This window comes from Loxodonta africana, chromosome 8 (genome assembly GCF_030014295.1).
Source record: "Loxodonta africana isolate mLoxAfr1 chromosome 8, mLoxAfr1.hap2, whole genome shotgun sequence".
Lineage (NCBI taxonomy): Eukaryota > Metazoa > Chordata > Mammalia > Proboscidea > Elephantidae > Loxodonta > Loxodonta africana.
This window is the reverse complement of record NC_087349.1, coordinates 5,073,789-5,094,877: the sequence shown is the minus strand read 5'-3', so window position 1 is coordinate 5,094,877 and position 21,089 is coordinate 5,073,789. Positions and strand designations below refer to the sequence as shown.

At 43.6% G+C, this 21,089-nt stretch overlaps 2 protein-coding genes across 2 annotated transcripts in view; both read right to left on the bottom strand.

Moving 5' to 3' along the window:
* The window catches only part of NOBOX (NOBOX oogenesis homeobox), a 36,559-nt gene extending 19,380 nt beyond the window's left edge, over positions 1 to 17,179 (bottom strand). The window contains exons 1-3 of the mRNA XM_064290351.1: positions 17,055 to 17,179; positions 16,645 to 16,842; positions 16,226 to 16,377 (exon numbers count right to left, since the gene is read on the bottom strand). Of these exons, the coding sequence (XP_064146421.1) occupies positions 16,226 to 16,377; positions 16,645 to 16,842; positions 17,055 to 17,179 (475 nt within the window). The remainder of the gene's footprint in view (positions 1 to 16,225; positions 16,378 to 16,644; positions 16,843 to 17,054) is intronic.
* Positions 17,180 to 17,413: 234 nt separating this feature from the next.
* TPK1 (thiamin pyrophosphokinase 1) overlaps positions 17,414 to 21,089 on the bottom strand; it is a 322,900-nt gene continuing 319,224 nt past the window's right edge. The window contains exon 10 of the mRNA XM_064289597.1: positions 17,414 to 18,553. Within this exon, the coding sequence (XP_064145667.1) occupies positions 18,537 to 18,553 (17 nt within the window). The 3' untranslated portion in view covers positions 17,414 to 18,536. The remainder of the gene's footprint in view (positions 18,554 to 21,089) is intronic.

Here is a 21,089-nt window from a genome sequence, read left to right as displayed (position 1 = left end):
ACTCTTCTATTAGTTTCAGTAGTTTTCTGGAGGATTCCTTAGGGTTTTCTGTGTATAAGATCATGTCATCTGCAAATAGAGATAATTTTACTTCTTCCTTGCCAATCTGGATGCCCTTTATTTCTTTATCTATCCTAATTGCTCTGGGTAGAACTTCCAGCACAATGTTGAATAAGAGTGATGATAAAGGGCATCCTTGTCTGGTTCCCGATCTCAGTGGGAATGTTTTCAGGCTCTCTCCATTTAGGGTGATGTTGGCTCTTGGCTTTTTATCAATGCCCTTTATCCTGTTGAAGAATTTTCCTTCTATTCCTATTTTGCTGAGAGTTTTTATCATGAATGAGTGTTGAACTTTGTCAAATGCCTTTTCTGCATCAATTGATAAAATCATGTGATTCTTTTATTTATGTGGTGGATTACATTAATTGTTTTTCTAATGTTGAACCATCCCTGCATACCTGGCATGAATCCCACTTGGTCATGGTGAATTATTTTTTTGATATGTTGTTGAATTCTATTGGGTAAAATTTTGTTGAGAATTTTTGCATCTCCATTCATGAGGGATATAGGTCTATAATTTTCTTGTGGTGTCTTTAGCTGGTTTTGGTATCAGGGATATGGTGGCTTCATAGAATGAGTTTGGTAGTATTCCGTCCTTTTCTATGCTCTGAAATACCTTTAGTAGTAGTGGTGTTAACTCTTCTCTGAAAGTTTGGTAGAACTCTGCAGAAGCCATCCCGACTATGGCTTTTTTATGTTGGGAGTTTTTTGATTACCTTTTCAATCTCTTCTTTTGTTATGGGTCTATTAAGTTGTTCTACCTCTGTGTTAGTTTAGGTAGGTAGTGTGTTTCTAGGAATTCATCCATTTCTTCTAAGTTTTCAAATTTGTTTGAGTATAGTTTTTCATAGTAATCTGATATGATTCTTTTAATTTCAGTTGGGTCTGTTGTAGTATCACCCATCTCATTTCTTACTCGGGTTATTTGCTTCCTCTTCTGTTTTCCTTTTGTCAGTTTGGCCAGTGGTTTATCAATTTTGTTGATTTTTTCCAAATACCAGCTTTTGGTCTTGTTAATTCTTTCAATTGTTTTTCTGTTTTCTATTTCATTTAGTTCAGCTCTAATTTTTATTATTTGTTTTCTTCTGGTGCCTGTGAATTTCTTTTGTTGCTCTCTTTCTATTTGTTCAAGTTGTAGGGATAATTCTTTGATTTTGGCCCTTTCTTCTTTTTGGATATGTGCATTTATTGATATAAATTGGCCTCTGAGCACTGCTTTTGCTGTGTCCCAAAGGTTCTGATAGGAAGTGTTTTCATTCTCATTGGATTCTATGAATTTCTTTATTCCATCCTTAATGTCTTCTATAATCTAGTCCTTTTTGAGCAGGGTATTGTTCAGTTTCCAAGTGTTTGATTTCTTTTCCCTGCTTTTTCTGGTTTTGATTTCTACTTCTTTGGCCTTATGGTCAGAGAAGATTCTTTGTAATATTTCAGTGTTTTGGATTCTGCTAAGACTTGCTTTATGACCTAATATGTGGTCTATTCTAGAGAATGTTCCTTGTGTACTAGAAAAGAAAGTATAGTTGGTTGCTGTTGGGTGGAGTGTTCTGTATACGTCTATGAGGTCATCTAGCTGTACTTTTTCTGAGGTAGATTTGTTTGTTCTTCTGGCAGTCCGTGGTATATTTAATATTTTCCACCAACACCAAAATTCAAAGGTGTCAATTCTGCTTTGGTCTTCCTTATTTATTGTTCAGCTTTGGCATGCATATGAAGTAATTGAAAATATCATGGCTTGGGTCAGAGGTGCACTTTAGTCCTCAAAGTGACATCTTTCCTTTTTAACACTTTAAAGTGGTCTTTTGCAGCAGATTTGCCCAGTGTAGTACGTTGCTGGATTTCTTGGCTGTTGCTTCCATGGGTGTTAATTGTGGATCCAAGTAAAACAAAATCCTTGACGTCAATCTTTTCTCCATTTATCATGATGTTGCTTCTTGGTGCAGTTGTGAGGATTTTGTTTTAAGTTAAGGTGTGATCCATAGCAAAGGGTGTAGTCTTTGATATTCATCATTAAGTGCTTCAAGTCTTCTTCACTTCGCACAAGCAAGGTTGTGTGATCTGCATATCGCAGGTTTTTAATGAGTCTTCCTCCAATCCTGATGTGATGTACTTCATATAGTCCAGCTTCTCATGTTATTTGCTCAGCGTACAGATTGAATAAGTATGGTGAAAAGATACAACTCTGACACATACCTTTCTTGACTTTAAACCATGCAGTATCCCCTTGTTCTTCACAATGTTATCTATAATTTGTTATGATCCACACAGTCAAATGCCTTTGCATAGTCAATACAACATAGATAAACTTCTTTCTGGTATTCTCTGCTTTCAGCCAAGATCTGTCTGACATTTGCAATGATACTCCTCATTCCTCGACCTCTTCTTAATCTGGTTTGAATTTCTGGCAGTTCCCTGTTGATTTACCACTGCAGTTGTTTTTGAATTATCTTGAGCATAATTTTACTTGTTTGTGATATTAATGATATTGTTCAATAATTTCCACATTTTGTTAGATCACCTTTCTTTGGAATGGTTGGCCAGGTAGCTTTCTTCCAAATTTCTTGGCATAGACGAGTGAGTTCTTCCAGCATTGCACCTGTTTGTTGAAACATCTCAATTGGTATTCGGTCAATTCCTGAAGCCTTGTTTCTCGCCAGTATCTTCAGTGCAGCTTAGACTCCTTCCTTCATGAAATGGTTGAATATGGACCAATTCTTTTTGGTACAGTGACTCTGTGTATTCCTTCCATCTTCTTTTGCCTCTTCCTGCATCATTCAATTTTTTGCTAATAGAATCCTTCAAAATTGCAACTTGAATTTTTTTCTTCAGTTCTTTCAGTTTGAGAAATACCAAGGGTGTTCTTCCCTTTTTGTTTTCTAACTCCAGGTCTTTGCACATTTCATTGTTCTGGTGGTAATGAAATGGTATCTCACTATGGTTTTGATTTGTATCTCTCTGATAGCTAATGACACTGAGCATATTTTCATGTGTCTGGTGGCCATTTGAATGTCCTCTTTGGTGAAATGTCTGTTGAGGTCCTTTGCCCATTTTATTATTGGGTTATTTATCTTTTTGTTGTTGTCAAAATTTTTTTTTTTTAACATATATTTTGGTTATTAAATTCTTACTGGATATGTTTTCCAAAGATATTCTCCCAGTTGGTCTCTTGTCTTTTAACTGTTGGTAAAGTCTTTTTTTTTAATCTTTAAAAAAATTTTATTGTGCTCTAAGTAGAGGTTTATAAATCAAGTCATTCTCTCATACAAAAATTTATATATACCTTGCTATATACTGCTAGTTGTTCTCCCCCTAATGAGACGGCACACTCCTTCTCTCCACCCTGTATTTCCATGTCCATTCAACCAGCTTCTCTCCCCCTCTGCTTTCTCATCTCCCCTCCAGACAAGAGCTGCCCACATACTCTCATGTGTCTACTTGAGCCAATAAAGCTCACTCCTCACCAGTATCATTTTCTATCTTATAGTCCAGTCCAATCCCTGTGTGAAGAGTTAGCTTTGGGAATGGTTCCTGTCTTGGGCTAACAGAAGGTCTGGGGACCATGACCTCCGGGATTCTTCTAGTCTCAGTCAGACCATTAAGTCTGGTCTTTTTAGAATTTGAAGTCTGCATCCCACTGCTCTCCTGCTTCATTGATGATTCTCTGTTGTGTTCCCTATCAGGGCAGTCATCGGATGTAGTTGGGCACCATTTAGTTCTTCCGGTCTCAGGGTGATGTAGTCTCTGATTTATGTGGCCCTTTCTGTCTCTTGGGCTCATAATTACCTGGTGTCTTTGGAGTACTTCATTCTCCTTTGTTCCTGGTGGGTTGAGACCAATTGATGCATCTTAGATGGCCACTTGCTAGCGTTTCAGACCCCAGATGCCACTCTCCAAAATGGGATGCAGAATGTTTTCTTAGTAGATTTTATTATGCCAGTTGACCTTGATGTCCCCTGAAACCATGGTCCTCAAACCCATGTACTTGCTACTCTGGCCTTAGAAGCATTGGGTTTATTCAGAAGACTGCTTTTGGTTTAGTCCAATTGCGCTGACCTCTATTGTGTGTTGTCTTTCCCTTCATGTAAAACAGTTCTTGTCTACTACCTAATTAGTGAATACCCCTCTCCCTCCTTCTCTCCCCACTCTCATTACCATCAAAGAATATTTTCTTCTCTGTTTAAACTATTTCTTGAATTTTTATAGTAGTGGTCTCATACAATATTTATCCTTTTGCAACTGACTATTTTCACTCAGCATAATGCCTCCCAGATTCCTCCATGTTATGAAAGGTTTCACGGATTCATCATTGTTCTTTATTGATGAGCAGTATTCCGTTGTGTGAATATACCATAATTTATTAATCCATTCTTCCATTGATGGGCACCTTGGTTGCTTCCATCTTTTTGCTATTGTAAACAGTGCTGCAATGAACATGGGCGTGCATATATCTGTTCTTGTAAAGGCTCTTGTTTCTCTAGGATATATTCCAAGGAGTGGGATTGCTAGATCCTATGGTAGTTCTATTTCTAGCTTTTTAAGGAAGTGCCAAATCAATTTCCAAAGCTGTTGTACCATATGACATTCCCACCAGCAGTGTATAAGTGTTCCAGAGTCTCCACATCCTCTCCATTTATTATTTTGCATTTTTTGGATTAATGCCAGCCTTGTTGGAGTGAGATGGAATCTCATTGTAGTTTTGATCTGCATTTCTCTAGTGGCTAATGATCGTGAGCATTTCCTCATGTATCTGTTAGCCACCTGAATGTCTTCTTTGGTGAAGTGTCTGTTCATATCCTTCACATATTTTTTAATTGGGTCATTTGTCTTTTTGTTGTTGAGTTTTTGCAGTATTGTGTAGATTTTAGAGATCAGATGCTGAGCGGGAATGTCATAGCTAAAAACTTTTTCCCAGTCTGTAGGTACTCTTTTTACTCTTTTGGTGAAGTTTTTGGATGAGCATAGGTGTTTGATTTTTAGGAGCTCCAACTCATCTAGCTTCTCTTCTGGTGTTTGTGCCTTGTTAGTAATGTTTTGTATACTGTTTATGCTGTGTATTAGGGCTTTTAGCATTCTCCCTATTTTTTTCTTCCACAGTCTTTATCATTTTAGATTTTATATTTAGGTCTTTGATCCATCTTGAGTTAGATTTTGTGCATGGTGTGAAGTATGGGTCTTGTTTCATTTTTTTGCAGATGGATATCCAGTTATGCCAGCACTATTTGTTAAAGAGACTCTCTTTTCCCCATTTAACTGACTTTGGGCCTTTGTCAAATATCAACTGCTCATATGTGGATGGAATTTTGTCTGGATTCTCAATTCTGTTCCTTTGGTCTATGTATCTGTTGTTGTACCAGTACCAGACTGTTTTGACTACTGTGGTGGTATAATAGGTTCTAAAATCAGGTAGTGTGAGGCCTCCCACTTTGTTCTTCTTTTTCAGTAATGCTTTACCTATCTGGGGCCTCTTTCCCTTCCATATGAATTTAGTGATTTGTTTCTCCATCTCATTAAAAAATGTCACTGGAGTTTGGATCGGAATTGCATTGTATCTATAGATCGCTTTTGGTAGAATAGACATTTTTATAATGTTGAGCCTTCCTGTCCAAAAGCAAGGTATGATTTTCCGTTTATGTAGACCTCTTTTGGTTTCTTGCAGCAGTGTCTTGTAGTTTTCTTTGTATAGGTCTTTTTCGACTTTGGTAAGATTTATTCCTAAGTTTTTATCTTCTTGAGGGCTACTGTAAATGGCATTGATTTGGTGATCTCCTCTTCGATGTCCTTTTTGTTGGTGTAGAGGAATCCAACTGATTTTTGTATGTTTGTCTTGTATCCCGATACTCTGCTGAACTCTTCTATTAGTTTCAGTAGTTTTCTGGAGGATTCCTTAGGGTTTTCTGTGTATAAGATCATGTCATCTGCAAATGGAGATAATTTTACTTCTTCCTTGCCAATCTGGATGCCCTTTATTTCTTTATCTATCCTAATTGCTCTGGCTAGGACCTCCAGCAAAATGCTGAATAAGAGTGGTAATAAAGGGCATCCTTGTCTGGTTCCCGATCTCAGTGGGAATGTTTTCAGGCTCTCTCCATTTAGGATGATGGTGGCTGTTGGCTTTGTATCAATGCCCTTTATTCTGTTGAGGAATTTTCCTTCTATTCCTGTTTTGCTGAGGGTTTTTATCATGAATGGGTGTTGAACTTTGTCAAATGCCTTTTCTGCATCAATTGATAAGATCATGTGGTTCTCGTCTTTTATTTATATGATGGATTACCTTAACTGTTTTTCTACTGTTGAATCATTCCTGCATACTGGGTACGAATCCCACTTGGTCATGGTGAATTATTTTTTTGATATGTTGTTGAATTCTGTTGGCTAGAATTTTGTTGAGGATTTTTGCATCTAAGTTCATGAGGGATGTAGGTGTGTAATTTTCTTTCTTTCTTTTTTTTTTGTGGTGTCTTTACCTGGTTTTGGTATCAGAGATATGCTGGCTTCATAGAAGGAGTTTGAGAGTATTCTGTCATTTTCTATCCTCTGAAATACCTTTAGTAGTAGTGGTGTTAACTCTTCTCTGCAAGTTTGGTAGAACTCTCCAGTGAAGCCATCTAGTCCCAGGCTTTTTTTATTGGGAGTTTTTAAATTACCTTTTCAATCTCTTCTTTTGTTATGTGTTTATTTAGTTGTTTTACCTCTGTTTCTGTTAGTTTTGGTAGGTTGTGTGTTTCTAGAAATTCATCCATGTTTTCTACATTTTCAAATTTGTTAGAGTATAATTTTTCATAGGAATCTGATATGATTCTTTTAATTTCAGTTGGGTCTGTTTTGATATCACTCATCTCCTTTCTTATATGGGTTATTTGCTTCCTCTCCTGTTTTTCTTTTGTCACTTTGGCCAATGATTTATCTATTTTGTTGATTTTTTCCAAGTACCAGCTTTTGTTCTTGTTAAATCTTTCAATTGTTTTCCTGTTTTCTATTTCATTTAATTCTGCTCTAGTTTTCATAATTTGTTTTCTTCTGGTGCCTGTGAATTTCTTTTGTTGCTCTCTTTCCATTTGTTCAAGTTGTAGGGATAATTCTTCGATTTTGGCCCTTCTTTTTTATATGTGTGCATTTATTGCTACAAAGTGACCTCTGAGCGCTGGTTTTGCTGTATCCCAAAGGTTCTGATAGGAAGTGTTTTCATTCTCATTGTATTCTATGAATTCCTTTTTTCCATCCTTGATGTCTTCTATAACCCAGTCGTTTTTGAGCAGAGTATTATTCAGTTTCCAAGTGTTTGATTTCTTTTCCCTGCTTTTTCTGTTACTGATTTCTACTTTTATGGCCTTATTGTCAGAGAAGATGCTTTGTGATATTTCAGTGTTTTGGATTCTGCTACGTCTTGCTTTATGACCTAATATGTGGTCTAGTCTAGAGAATGTTCCACGTGCATTAGAAAGGAAGCATACTTGGCTGGTGTTGGGTGGAATGTTCTGTATATGTCTATGAGGTCAAGTTGGTTGATTGTGGCATTTAGATCTTCTGTGTCTTTGTTGAGCTTCTTTCTGGATGTTTTGTCCTTCACCAAAAGTGGTGTGTTGAAGCCTTCTACTACTATTGCGGAGCTGACTATCTCACATTTCAGTGCAGTTAGGGTTTGTTTTACGTATCTCGAAGCCCTGTCATTGTATGCATAATACGTGATAGGGTTATATCCTCCTGGTATAAAAAATATAGTGTCACTTTAATCATCATATAGTGTCCTTGCTTATTCTTTGTGGTGGATTTAACTTTAAAGTCTATTTTGTCAGAAATTAATATTGCCACTCTTTTTTGATTGTTGTTTGCTTGTATATTTTTTTCCCATCCTTTGAGTTTTAGTTTGTTTATGTCTCTACGTCTAAGGTTTGTCTCTTGTAAGCAGCGTATAGATGGATCTTGTTCTTTTAATCCATTCTGCCACTCTGTCTCTTTCTTGGTGCCTTTAGTCCATTTTCGCTCAGCATAATTATGGGTAGGTATGAGTTTAATGCTGTAATTTTGATATCTTTTTTTTTTGTGTGTGTTGACAGTTTGTTTTTCCCTCTTAATTTTTTTGTGCTGAGTAGTTTATCTTTTTATAGTGTCTTTTCCGCTTATTTGTTTTTGTTGATTTTATTTTTGCTGTGTCTTTTTTTTTTTCCTGTATTTAATTTTGGTGAGTAGGATGGTTATCTCCTTTGTGGTTACCTTAATATTTACCCGTATTTTTCTAAGTTTAACTGTTATTTCTTTATATAGCCTTGACTTCCTCTCTATATGGAAGATCTATGACTACCTTTTTTAGTCCCTCTTTATTGTTTTAATGTTGCCGTCTTTTATATAATGACATCACTGTTTCCCTGTTTTGAGCATTTTTTTTATCTTGATTTATTTTTGTGATTTCCCTATCTGGGTTGACATCTGGTTGCTGTGTCCTATGTTGTTGTCTTGGGTTGATATCTGATATTATTGGTTTTCTAACCAGTGAATTTCCTTTAATATTTCTTGTAATTTTGGTTTGGTTTTTACTAATTCCCTAAACTTCTGTTTATCTGGAAATGTTCTAATTTCGCCTTCATATTTGAGAGACAGTTTTGCTGGATATATGACTCTTGGCAGCATTTTTTTTCCTTCAGTAAGTCATCCCTTTGTCTTCTTGCCTGCATGGTTTCTGCCGAGTAGTCCGAGCTTATTCTTATTGACTCTCCTTTGTAAGTGGTTCATTTACCCCTAGCAGTGCTCAAAATTCTCTATCTTTGGTTTTGGCAAGTTTAATTATGTCTTGGTGACTTTCTTTTGAAATCTACCCTATGTGGAGTTTGATGAGCATCTTGGATAGGTATCTTCTCATCTTTCATGATATCAGGGAAGTTTTCTGCCAACAAATCTTCAACAATTCTCTCTGTGTTTTCTGTTATCCCTCCCTGTTCTGGTTCTCCAATGACTTGTAGGTTATTTCTCTTGATAGTGTCCCACATAATTCTTAAGGTTTCTTCATTTTATTAAATTCTTTTATCTGATTTGTCTTTGAATATATTGGTGCCAAGTGTTTTATCTTCAGTCTCACTAATTCTGCCTTCCACTTTTGATTCTGCTTCTCTGACCTTCTGTTGAGTTGTCTAATTCTGTAATTTTATTGTTAATCTTCTGAGTTTCTAATTGCTGTCTCTCTATGGATTCTTGAAGCTGATTAAATTTTTCATTATATTCTTGAATAACCTTTTTAATTTCTTCAACTGCTTTATCTGTGTGTTCCCTGGCTTGTTCTGCATTTTGCCTGATCTTGTTCCTGGTGTATTGAAGAGTTCTGTATATTAATCTTTTGTATTCTGCATCTGGTAATTCCAGGAGGGCACCTTCTTTTGGAAGATTCTTTCACTCTTTATTTTGAGAGCTTGTTGATGCACACAGTCTGCTTCTTTATGTGATTTGTTATTGGCTGTTTTCTCTGAGCCATCTATAAGTTATTGTATTAATTTTTTTAAAATTTTGCTCACCATATCCTAGCTTCTTGTTTTGATATGTCCAAATAGACTAATTGAATGAGCTAGCTTGATTATTTTCACCTTTGAAGATCTAACATTTTGTCACCAGATGGCTAGAGTTGTTACCAGGTATATGAGCCTAGGAGTCCATTCACTTTTCTTGTATGGTTTCAGCTTAGGTGTCTAGGTAGTTGGTCATCAAGTGTGTGTTATAGGCTCTGTCCTACAGTCTGAGAGGGACAGGGTGATTTGTGTAGGGACAGGGTGATTTGTGTAGGTACAGGTATCTCGTTGCAGCAGGGGGTCACACTCTGAACAAGGCAGGGGCTCACAAGCATCCCCCAAGTGTCTGTAAGGAAAGCGCCTCCCTGTTCCCTAGAGCAAACAGGTGGATGGGTTCTGCAGCTGGACCCTGGGCACCCAACGATTTTGGTTGTAAGGACTGGAAGGTACCGCTTATCCTTGGACCTCTGTCACAGGTGGCTAGGTGACATGAGTGAAGCCACTAGTCCTTAGGCTCCTGATGTGGGTAGTTGAGGACCCTGCTTAATAGGCAAAGCAGTGTCAAACATCAAAAACCTACCTCTCCACTGCACAGCTGAAACAGTTGCAGTCTGCCAACAAGAGCCTACTCTCTTGAAATGGGCCCTCACAGGTCCATGCAGGGGTGAAAGGTAGTCAGAGTCCATGGATCATTTGTGCCTGGACAAGAGCCACTACTATCCTGAGCTCCCCATCTTAGTGGAGTTGGCAGATTATCTTTTCCCCAATTGTTAATTTATTCCTTTTCCGAGGCCAGGAGAATGGGTCAGGACGTGCAGCAGGACCTATCTCAGGCCCAGGGAAATTGACAACCACTGAAGCTGGCTTGGGGTCTAGGGCACAGTGACATAAACACCAAGTACTTAGCTTTTGCTGAGACCACTGTTCTGTGGTTCCAGAGGTGTGAGTAGGTTGTGCAGCTCGCTGTCTCTCCCTGAGGAAACTGTTTCCGGAATGCTACCGCCAGCCCCACCACAGTAGCTCCAGGGGTTCATGCCTGAGGGTTCCTGCTGAATCAGGTCTGGCAACCCTTGCTGCTTCTGAACCATCTCTCCCTACCCCTGCCACTCAGTCTGTTTTCTAACTTTGCCTTTGATGTTCAGGGCTCCTGGCTTGTCATATATATAATCATTTCAGTTGTTTTTTCAGGTCTTTGTTGTAAGAGGGATCCTTGGTAAAGTCTTTTGATGAATAAAAGTTTTTAATTTTTATGAGGTCCCAGTTATTTAGTCTTTTGCTATTTGTACTTTTGTTATTATATTAGAGAATCCATTGTTAAAAGCCAGGCCTGACAGAACTGGCCCTGCATTTTCTTCTAAGGATTTTATGGTTTTAGTTTGCACATTTAGGTCCTTAATCCATTTGGAATTTGTTTTTGTGTATGGTGTGAAGCATGGGTCGTATTTAATTTTTCTGTGTATGGAAACCCAATTTTCCCAACACCATTTATTGTAGAGATTCTTCTCTCCCCGTGGAATGGACTTAGCACCCTTGTCAAAAATCAGTTGACCATAGATATATGGGTTTATTTCTGGACTCTGAGTTATATTCCATTGGTCTATATGTCTGTTGTTATACCAGTACCAGGCTGTTCTGATTACTGTAGCTGTATGGCTCCAAGATTCTTGATTGTCCTTGAAAGGTGACAATTAAGGGCACAGCAAGCATTTTGGATGCCCACCTCCATACTCAAGATGGGGAGGGAACTCAGATGTCTTACAGAATAAAACAAAGTCCATCAAAAACTAAAAAGATAAACAAACAAACCTGAGTGCATTTACTTGCTTGCCAGGCAAGAGTACACACACAGCTGGGGAAATCCATGGAACCATCCACTGGGGGTGGGCACAGGGCTGGGGGCTGGATCTGCTAGAAAGGGGTCTTCCAGGCGGTCATGGTAAATAGTGATTAAAACCTGCTTCTGGGTAGAACAGAACGAGTCCATGGATGGACATGTGGATGCTAAGGCCAGTCCCCTTCGTCGGGAAGAGTCTTTAGTTTGGTCTAGCAGAGGGTTAAAGGTCAAGTTACTCATAATTCTGAGTCCTGTATCAGACCTGGATGAAGTCATTTAATGGCTCTACCTGGTCAGAGACAGCCTGGATAAAACACAGCTTTCCATTGTGACCTCCCCTCGCACCCTAAACCTGATCTGAGTATGGCTGTAAGTGGACAGTTTTCCTTTTGTGGGCATGGTCATGTGATCTGACCCACATATATTTTGGGAGGACACACCTCAGTGAGCTTGGAGTTGGGGACATCCTGGGTTCTATTTTGGTAGAGGGAAATTAATGACTTACAAATCTAGGACTCTCAACAGGTTAAACTTATCAAATGTTGAAGAAAAGAAACTGGCTTTGGGATGGAGTAGGAAAGACATGGGTTTGCATGGCAATTTAACAACTTATTAGCTGGGCAAATTTATCCTAGTCTCAGTTTTTTCATGTAAAATAGGGATAGCAATACCAGTCTCATATCAGTTGGTGGGGGGATTAAAAGAGTGATGTCTGTAAACCACCTCCCACTGTGACTCCTGCTCTTGCATGAGGGGCAGTGAAAAGCTGAGAGCTTCCCTCCCTGGCAGGCTCCTACCCAGTGTCTCCATTTATGGATCCCTCAACTGTCTCTCCCATACCCCAATGTCTTAGGCTGGGCTTTCTAGAGAAGCAAAACCAGTAAAGCATATAAATATATAGAGAGAGAAAGATTTATATCAAGGAAATGGCCCACGCAGTTGCTGAGGCTGGACTGTCCCAAGTCTATGGGTCAGGATAGAGGCTTCTCCTGATTCACACAGCTGCAGGGGCTGGCGAACCCAAGATTGGCAGGTCGGAGAGCAGGGCTCTTGCTTACAGGTTGTGAAAATCCATGAATCCCAAGATCAGCAGGCAAAACCGCAGGGTAAGCTGCTAGCTGAAATCCCAAGAATCGGAGGTCAGATGAACAGGAGCCAGCTGCAGGATCCAGAATGAGCAAAAGCCCTGCTCTCTGACCTGCCAACTTGGGTGCACCATCCCCTGCAGCTGTGTGAATCAGGAGAAGCCTCTATCCTGACCCACGGACTTGGGACGTTCCAGCCTTTGCAACCATTTCGTTGATATGAATCGCTCTCTCTCTCTCTCTCTATGCTTTACTGGTTTTGCTTCCAAAGCCAAGGGATCAGAGTTGTCGTTCCAGTGGGCCTGGAAGGTGGAGCTGAAGCCCAGGGCCGAGGGACCTCCACCCAGAATCTGGAGAGTGTTGCCAATGCCTAGAGACTGCAGGGCAGTGCCATTGTGTAAATGGTCTCAGAGAATGATTATTTTCAAAGTCTTGAGGGCTAATGTAATGTGTTCTGCTGACTTGTTTGGTGCCTGTTATACCTTCTTTCTCTCCAATTTCTTCCATTTATAATGGAAATGCCTAGCTTTTGCCTGTTCCACCATTGTACTTTGGAAGCAGATAACTTGTATTCTAGATTTCACAGATGAGGAAGAATTTTTCGATTTGGGACTTGGAGTTGATTTAAGACTTTTGCTATGATATGATGGGGTGAATGTGTTTTACATGTGGCAAGGACATGAATTTTGGGGGGCCAAAGGGTGGAATGTTATGGGTTGAATCGTGTCCCCCCAAAATATGTGTATCAATTTGGCTAGGCCATGATTCCCAGTGTTGTGTGATTGTCCACCATTTTGTCATCTGTTGTGATTTTCCTACGTGTTGTAAATCCTACCTCTGTGATGTTATTGAGGGTGGGATAGGCGGCAGTTATATTAATGAGGCAGGACTCAATTTACAAGATTGGATTGTGTCTTGAGCCAATCTCCTTTGAGATATAAAAGAGAGAAGCAAGCAGAGAGACAGGAGGGGCTCATACCACCAAGAACGCAGCATTGGGAGTGGAGTGCGTCCTTTGGACCCAGGGTTCCTGCACAGAGAAGCTCCTAGTCCAGGGGAAGATTGATGAGAAGGACCTTTCTCCAGAGCCAACAGAGGAAACCTTCCCTTGGAGCCAATGCTTTGAATTTGGAGTTGTAGCCTACTAGACTGCAAGACAGTAAACTTCTGTTTGTTAAAGCCATCTACTTGTGGTATTTCTGTTACAGCAGTACTAGATAACTAACAAAGTAAGGGTCAGTGAAAATGAGAAAGACTCTCAATGAGATGACAAGATGAATTGACACAGTGGCTGCAACAGTGGGTTCAAACATAGCAATGATTGTGAGGATGGCACAGGACTGAGCAGTGTTTCTTTCTGTCGTACTATCAGCTGTGGCTATCAGTCTGAACCGACACAACCGCACCTAACAACAAGAACAATGACAACCCCTGCACCTGTTAACATGATCTTGCTTGGAACTAGGGTCTTTGAAGATGTTGTTTGTTAAGTTACCGTGAGGTCGTACTGGAGTAGGGTGGGTCCTACCCTACTTTTAGTGGTTTCTTTATGAAAGAGGAGAAAAGACAAAGAGAGAAGGCATGGAGGGAAGAGACCATGTGAAATGGACGGAGGCAGAGATTGGAATGATGTGTTAGAAATTAGGGAACTCCCAGGGGCACCATCTGTCACTAGAAGCGAAGAGAGAGGCATGGGTTAGTTTCTTAGAGCTCTTAGAAGGAATCAACTCTGTAGATAACCTGATTTTAGACTCCCAGCCCGTAGAACTGTGAGACATTAAATTTCTGTTGTTTAAAGCCACTCAGTTTGTGATCCTTTGTTACAGCGCCCTAGGATGCTATTATAAGTACCATGGAGCTGTGCCTATAAAACTCTTCTGAGGATCCTTCCATTTTTCACTGACCGGCACAAACAACCGCTTTCCTTTCTCTCCCCAGTGAGCAGGTCAGAGGGCAGGCATTCATAAGGAGGCTGCCTTCCTCTATATGGAGGTTCGTTTTTTTTGCTTTTTTTAAAGAGTGTTATAATTTATAATTTATACCCTATAAAGGGTTGCACTTTATAGATTGATATGGTGTTATATGCCTTTTCTCACCTTGAGATTTTCTTTGTCGAGTTGAATTTTAAGAGTGAAGAGGGAGGTCATGATTTCCTCGATCCTTGGCCTTGGAGTTGGAAGACGGTTCTTAGAAATCATCAGAGGCAAAGAGGGAGGAAGGCCATCCGCCTGGGAGGGTTCCGCGTGGTAAACTACCCCTAGACTTTCTGAGAATGTTCAATGCCAAAGGAGCAGCTTCATGGTCTCTCCCGTGACCTTGAGCAAGGAGAACACAAAATCACTGCCCTCGATTCCACAGAGCAAGTTCTGCTCTTCCAGATGGAACCAAGAGACCAGCAGCTCGGGGCAGAAGCTGACCGACATGGGTGCTTACCCTGAGTGCTTCCACTTTTAGTTATCAAGGATGGCAGCGATGGTTCAGCAGTAGAATTCTCGCCTTCCGTGCGGGAGGCCCTGGTTCTGTTGCAGCTGGAAGGCTACCCCAGAGCAGCGGATGAGCCCGTGTACTGATCCCCCGTTTTCTCAGGCCCCTGGAGTTAGGGTGCTCTGCATAGGATTGCAGATACTGAGCTGAAATACGGGTGTAACTTCTACTGGGCCGAGATGAAAGTGGAATGGTGTACACACTGCATGTCAGTGAGGCTTGGCTGCCACCTGGTGGGGAAATTCTCCAGTATGTGTATTTCCATAGAACACAGGAGTCTTATTGATTTGTTCAATATTGAAAAACATGTGGGGTCACCATGTGTCAGAATCGACTCAACAACAACGGGTTTAATGGAGTTTTTTTTGGCCCTTAGGAGTCCCTGGGTGCTGCAAATGGTTAATACACTTGGCTGCTAACTGAAAGGTCGGAGGTTTGAGTTTACCCAGAGGCACCTCAGAAGAAAGGCCTGGCAATCTACTTCTGAAAGATCACCCACTGAAAACCCGATGGAGCACAGCCCTACTCTGGCACACGTCGGGTGGCCATGAGTCAAGGTCAGCTTGATAGCACCTGGCTGTTTTGGTCCCTTGTGAGCTGTGGGTTTGGATGCCTGAGGAATACGCTGAGGGCGTGGAGGACTTAGGCTCTGTGCACGTGGCAGGGCACGCCAAGTCCGTCTCTGCAGACGTGACTGACCACGCATTGACCACACAAGCCTCTACCACCAGATTCCATGTCGTCTGGGGTCCTATCTGGGTCTGAGGCTGTTCCACTCTCAGTCTGGCCTGGAGACAATCCGGAACCCAGAACTATAGGGTCCTTACTGCCAGCCGTAGCCGGAAGAGAATCCTACTCACCCTGGCCCAGGTGGGAGGCCTCTTAGACAAAAACCCCTCACTCTGAGAGCAGGTCCCGAGCAAATTCGACAAGCAGGAATCCCCATTTGCCTGTCAGAAAACAGCCCTGTGAGTGGACTAGTAAGTTTCCAGTGTTGGCGCCTGGTGGATTTCCCTTAAGTCGATTTCTTCTTTCCAGTGTCTGAGGGAACACCCAAGCCATCGGGGAAGGTCTGCTTGCCTTTGAGTTCAGAAGCATTTAAGGCTTTAGAAAAACACCCTGATACGGTAGGACGGGCCTTATAAAAACACAGTGGACCAAGCTCACATACATCCCAGGTTCATGGCCCCTTCCCTACCTCACTGTTTCCTCATGTAACACCACCAGCCACCGCGTTTTCCCCCGGCTGAAGGCTGGGTCCCTGGGCCCACCGTGCCCTGCAGTGAAGGTGCCCTGGAGCCTAGCCTTCACCCTGGGGGTTATGGCAAACTCCAGCTTGCACCCGGATTCACTTTCTCTGGGGCTGCCCGGGGGCCGCAGAGGGGTGGCTGGTGAGCAGCCTGAATGGAAGCTGCATGAAGGCCTTGAGGGGCAAGGGCTGCAGAGCTGGGAGGGCCAGTGTGGCTGGTGGGCATGGGCAGGGGATGGATGACTCACGGCTGTGGGGTGGCTGGGCATGGAATCAAGTGCAGTGGCCAGCCTCTTGTCACAAGGGTGACTGAAGAGGGTGGCATGTTAGGACACATGCTCTGTGGCAGTGCAGAGAAGGGTGGGGGGTGGGGACAGCTAGGAGGTGGTGGCTGCATGGGGCACAGTGGACCCCCAGGAGGTGGTGGGTACATGGGGGTACAGTGGACCCCCAGGAGGTGGTGGCTGCATGGGGGCACAGTGGACCCCCAGAAGGGCAGCTAGGGGCACAGTGGACCTCCAGGAGGGCAGCTGGGGGGTGCGGTGGACCTCCAGGAGGGCGGCTGGGGGCACAGTGGACCTCCAGGAAAGTGGCTGGGGGCACAGTGGACCCCCAGGAGGTGGTGGCTGCACGGGGGCACTGTGGACCCCCAGGAGGGTGGCCGGGGGCACAGTGGACCTCCAGGACGGTGGCTGGTGGACCTCTCTGGCTCTGTCACTAACCCTGGGAGAGTCCTCTGAGCCTTTGGTGCTCCATGTTTTCATCTCTGAGCTAGAGCTAAACCCAACTCCTAGTCTTGTTCCGGGAGACACAGGAGTGCTCAAGCACACATACTGAAGGGGAGACACTACACAAACATGTTTTGGGGCAAAGGGGGCACAGGGAAGGCATGGCGTCCTGTGTATTTACACAGGCTGTCACGCCAGTAGGTTATGGCCACTTCCTGGCCCTGGAGGACCAGGCCAGCCTTCCACATGTTGAGTGACATGGATTATTCTCCTGGACACCAGTAGGTGTTGTGTGGGTACCATCTCCCCCAGGTTCAGATGGGGCGCCTGTGGTTCCCTGTAATAGAACATCAGCGCCCAGTGGCAGCACCATGGAGACGCGCCAGCTGGTACCTGCAACACGTGGGTGAAACACAGCAGAGAATGGAGAGGTGAACACTCCGGAGTGATGGTGTGCTCAGTTAGGAGATGCAGGGTTGGGGGTGAGGTGTAGTTAGAACTTAATCACTTGGGTGAGGTTATTTCACAGTTGACTAATTTAGCAAACCATCTTTAAAGGTGCTAATTAAAAATGGCCCGAGGTTATTAATTTGCTGCCAGAACTTCATAAAAATGGGCCTAGGAGGGTTTCAGTCCAGCTAATTATTGAAAGGGCACAAGACTTGATCACCCTGTGTGTGTGGGTTGGGGGGAGTGGTATTTTCAATGCGGATGTGTTCACTTGGAAGCATGTACTTGTTTAGAGGGGAGTTATTGAAAGATTGGAGTGATGAAGTATATCAACTGGCTTATTTTATTCACCATTAATTATGCCTCGTGTCATTGGGGCAAATCATGTTTGCATATGAGATTGAAGAAATTATGGTCCTGGTTTGCAGACTGAATTATCTGAGGCAGCACTGGAGGCTGGAGCCCTGTGCCCCTGGTGACGGTTTGTGTTGTCCTCAACAGTCTGAAGGGTGGCTTTGAGCATTAATACACTGGGAGCCTGTGGTGACAGTATGTTGTCCTCAGCAGTCTGACAGGTGGGTGTGAGCAGTCACACACTGGGAGCCCCTGGTGACAGTGTGTTGTCCTCAACAGTTTGACAGGTGGGTGTGAGCATTCGCGCACTGGGAGCCCATGATGACAGTATGTTGTCCTCAACAATCTGAAGGGTGGCTTTGAACATTCATACACTGGGAGCCCGTGGTGACAGTGTGTTGTCCTCAGCAGCCTGACAGGTGGGTGTGAGCATTCAGTCACTGGGAGCCCGTGGTGACAGTGTGTTGTCCTCAGCAGCCTGACAGGTGGGTGTGAGCATTCACTCACTGGGAGTCCGTGGTGGTAATGGTGTGTGTCGTCGGTAGGTTCCGACAGGTAGGTTTGAGCATTCACACACTGGGAAGACGACTGATGCAGCTCTTTGTTGAAGCCTCTCTGCTTTCTTTTTCCATATACTACAAGTTGGTGGTCTCCAGGAAATACGAGTCAGAATGACCAGATGCCATGCTGGTCCTACCACTGCACAGTCCCTGGGCCAGGCACAGGACACATTCTCATAAGTGCTGGTTGAAAGGCGGGATCTTCTACTGGCCAGGTGTTGTTCTAGGGGCTTGGGATACGTCAGTGAGGCGTGGAGACTGCATTTGTGTAGGGAGAAGAGAGAGAACATAATAAGTCAGCTATGTGCTAAGCTAGAAGGGGTGAGTGCTTTGGAAAAAATAAACACTAAGCAGAGTAAGAGGACTGGCAGTGCCAAGGGCAGGGTGGGGTGCAGTTAAGGTAGAGAGCGTGCTTTCTGATCAAATAGGATGTTCCAGGCAGCCCTCCTTGAGGAGGTGAGATTTTTTTTAAAAATGTGTTCTAAGTGAAAATTTACAGTTCAAGCTAGTTTCTCATACAAAAACATACACACATTGTTATGTGACCCTAGTTGCTATCCCTATAATGTGACAGCACACTCCTCCTTTCCACCCCAGATTTCCTGTGTCCATTTAACGAGCTCTTATCCCTTTCTGGCTTCTCTTCTTGCTTCCAGACAGGAGCTGCCCATTTAGTCTCACGTATCTACTTGAGCTAAGAAGCACACTCTTCACAAGTATCATCTTATGTCCTATAGTCCGGTCTAATCTTTGTCTGAAGAGTTGGCTTCGGGAATGGTTTCAGTTCTGGGCTAACAGAGTCTGGGGGCCATGTCTTCCAGGGTCCCTCCAGTCCCAGACCATTAAGCCTGGTCTTTTTACTAGAATTTGATTTTCCGTACCCCATTTTTCTCCTCCATCAGGGACGCTCGGTTGTGTTCCCTGTCAGGGTGGTCACTGGTGGTAGCCAGGCACCATCTAGTTCTTTCAGTCTCAGGCTGATGAAGTTTCTGGTTTCTGCGGCCCTTTCTGTGTCTTTCGTGTTCTTTGTTCTCCTTCGCTCCACGTGGGTTGAGACCAATTGGTGCATCTTAGATGGCCGCTTGCTAGCCTTTAAGATCCCAGATGCCACTCACCAAAATGGGATGCAGAACATTTTCTTAATAAACTTTGTTACACCATTTGACCTAGAAATCCCCTGAAACCACGATCCCCAGACCCCCACCCCTGCTACTCTGTCCCTTGAAGTGTTTGATTGTGTTCAGGAAACAAGAAGGTGAGATTTGAAAAAAATACGAAAATGGCAAGGGAGCTGCTGCTGCTGTTATTTATCAGCTCCGCCTCATGGTGACCCCGTACACAACGGAATGAAACCCTGCCCGGTCCTATGCCGTCTTCACAATCGCTGGTATGCTTGAGTTCACTGTTGCCGCCACTGAGTATTTTGAGTGCCCTTTGATTTTTTTTTTTTTTGACCTAGGGAGCTCATCTTACACCCCATGTCAGTCAATATTCTCTTGGGATCCATAGGCTTTTCACGGGCTGATTTTTGGAAGTAGGCTGTCAGCCCTTTCTTCCTAGTCTTTCTTGGTCTGGGAGTCTACTGAAACCTGTCCACCATGGGTGACCCTGCTAGTATTTGAAATACTGGTGGCATAGCTTCCAGCATCACAGCAACACCCAAGGGAGCTATCCAGGTCGGTATCTGGGAGCGCCCCAGGCAGAGAAAACAGCAGGAGCCAAGGCCCTGGAGCAGGAGTGCTGGTGGTATGTTTGAGGAATAGCAAGGAGGCCCAGAAAGCACAAACAGAATGAGCTGGGGGGTCTAGAATGAGGGGGGAGAGGCTGGGAGGAGGCCCACCTCATGGAAGGACTCTGGATTTTTCCCTGAGCCACTGTAGGGCTGTGGGTGGAGGAATGACATGGTTGGACACCAGAGTGGCCAGGGTTGGATCAGGGAGAAGCAGAAAGAGGCTGTTGCAGTAACTTGGATGACAGAGGCTGGGACCAGGGTGGAAATGGTGAGGAGAGGTCACAGTCTAAGTAGATTTGGGAAGCCGAGCTACTGAGTGTGAGAGAAAGAGCAGACAAGAAGTACTCCAGGGTTAGGGCACACTAGCATTGGCTGGAAGGGGGGAGGTGGTGGCCAGGGCAGGTTTTAGGAGAGCGTGGGTCCAGTGATGGGCATGTGAATGTGAAGGGTCTGTTGGATGCCAGAGTGCACACGTCAGGGGTCGAGTGGGCATGTGAGCGCCCCTGCAGGTGCTGTCTGAGGCTAGGGGCCCTGGGTGAGGGCAGCTGGAGAGTGAGCAGAGGTGAGGAACAAGGCAGAATAAGGCTGTTTCAGAGCTGGCCTGCACTAAGCCTGGAGGAGACGGGGAGGCTGAGAAGGCCACACAGAAGCAGTGGCAGTGAGGAGGAAGCAGAGGCAGGAGCTGTGTGTCCAGGGGTAAAAGAAGAGTGCATCACATGTCCCCTGTTCCCAGTGGGTCAAGTGGTGAGGACTGGGGTTCACCCAGTGGCTTCAGCAGTACTGATGTCCCTGGTGGCCTCAAAGCCAGGAGGGGGTAAAGGTGTGGCTGGCTGGAGTGGGTTTGAGGAAGAGACGGGAGGAGGGGACTTGGACAACTCTCTCCAGGAGTTCCCTGCAGCAGGATGTAAGGAAATGAGGTGGAAGCTGGAGGAAGTGGAAGACTTTTTGTTAAGATCATTTTTTTATGTCAGCGAGAATGGCCCCAAGGAAGGGACACAGCATGGTGTGAGAAAGAGAGGGGGGGATGGCACGTGGCCCTGACTGGACAGAAATGGGGCCAGT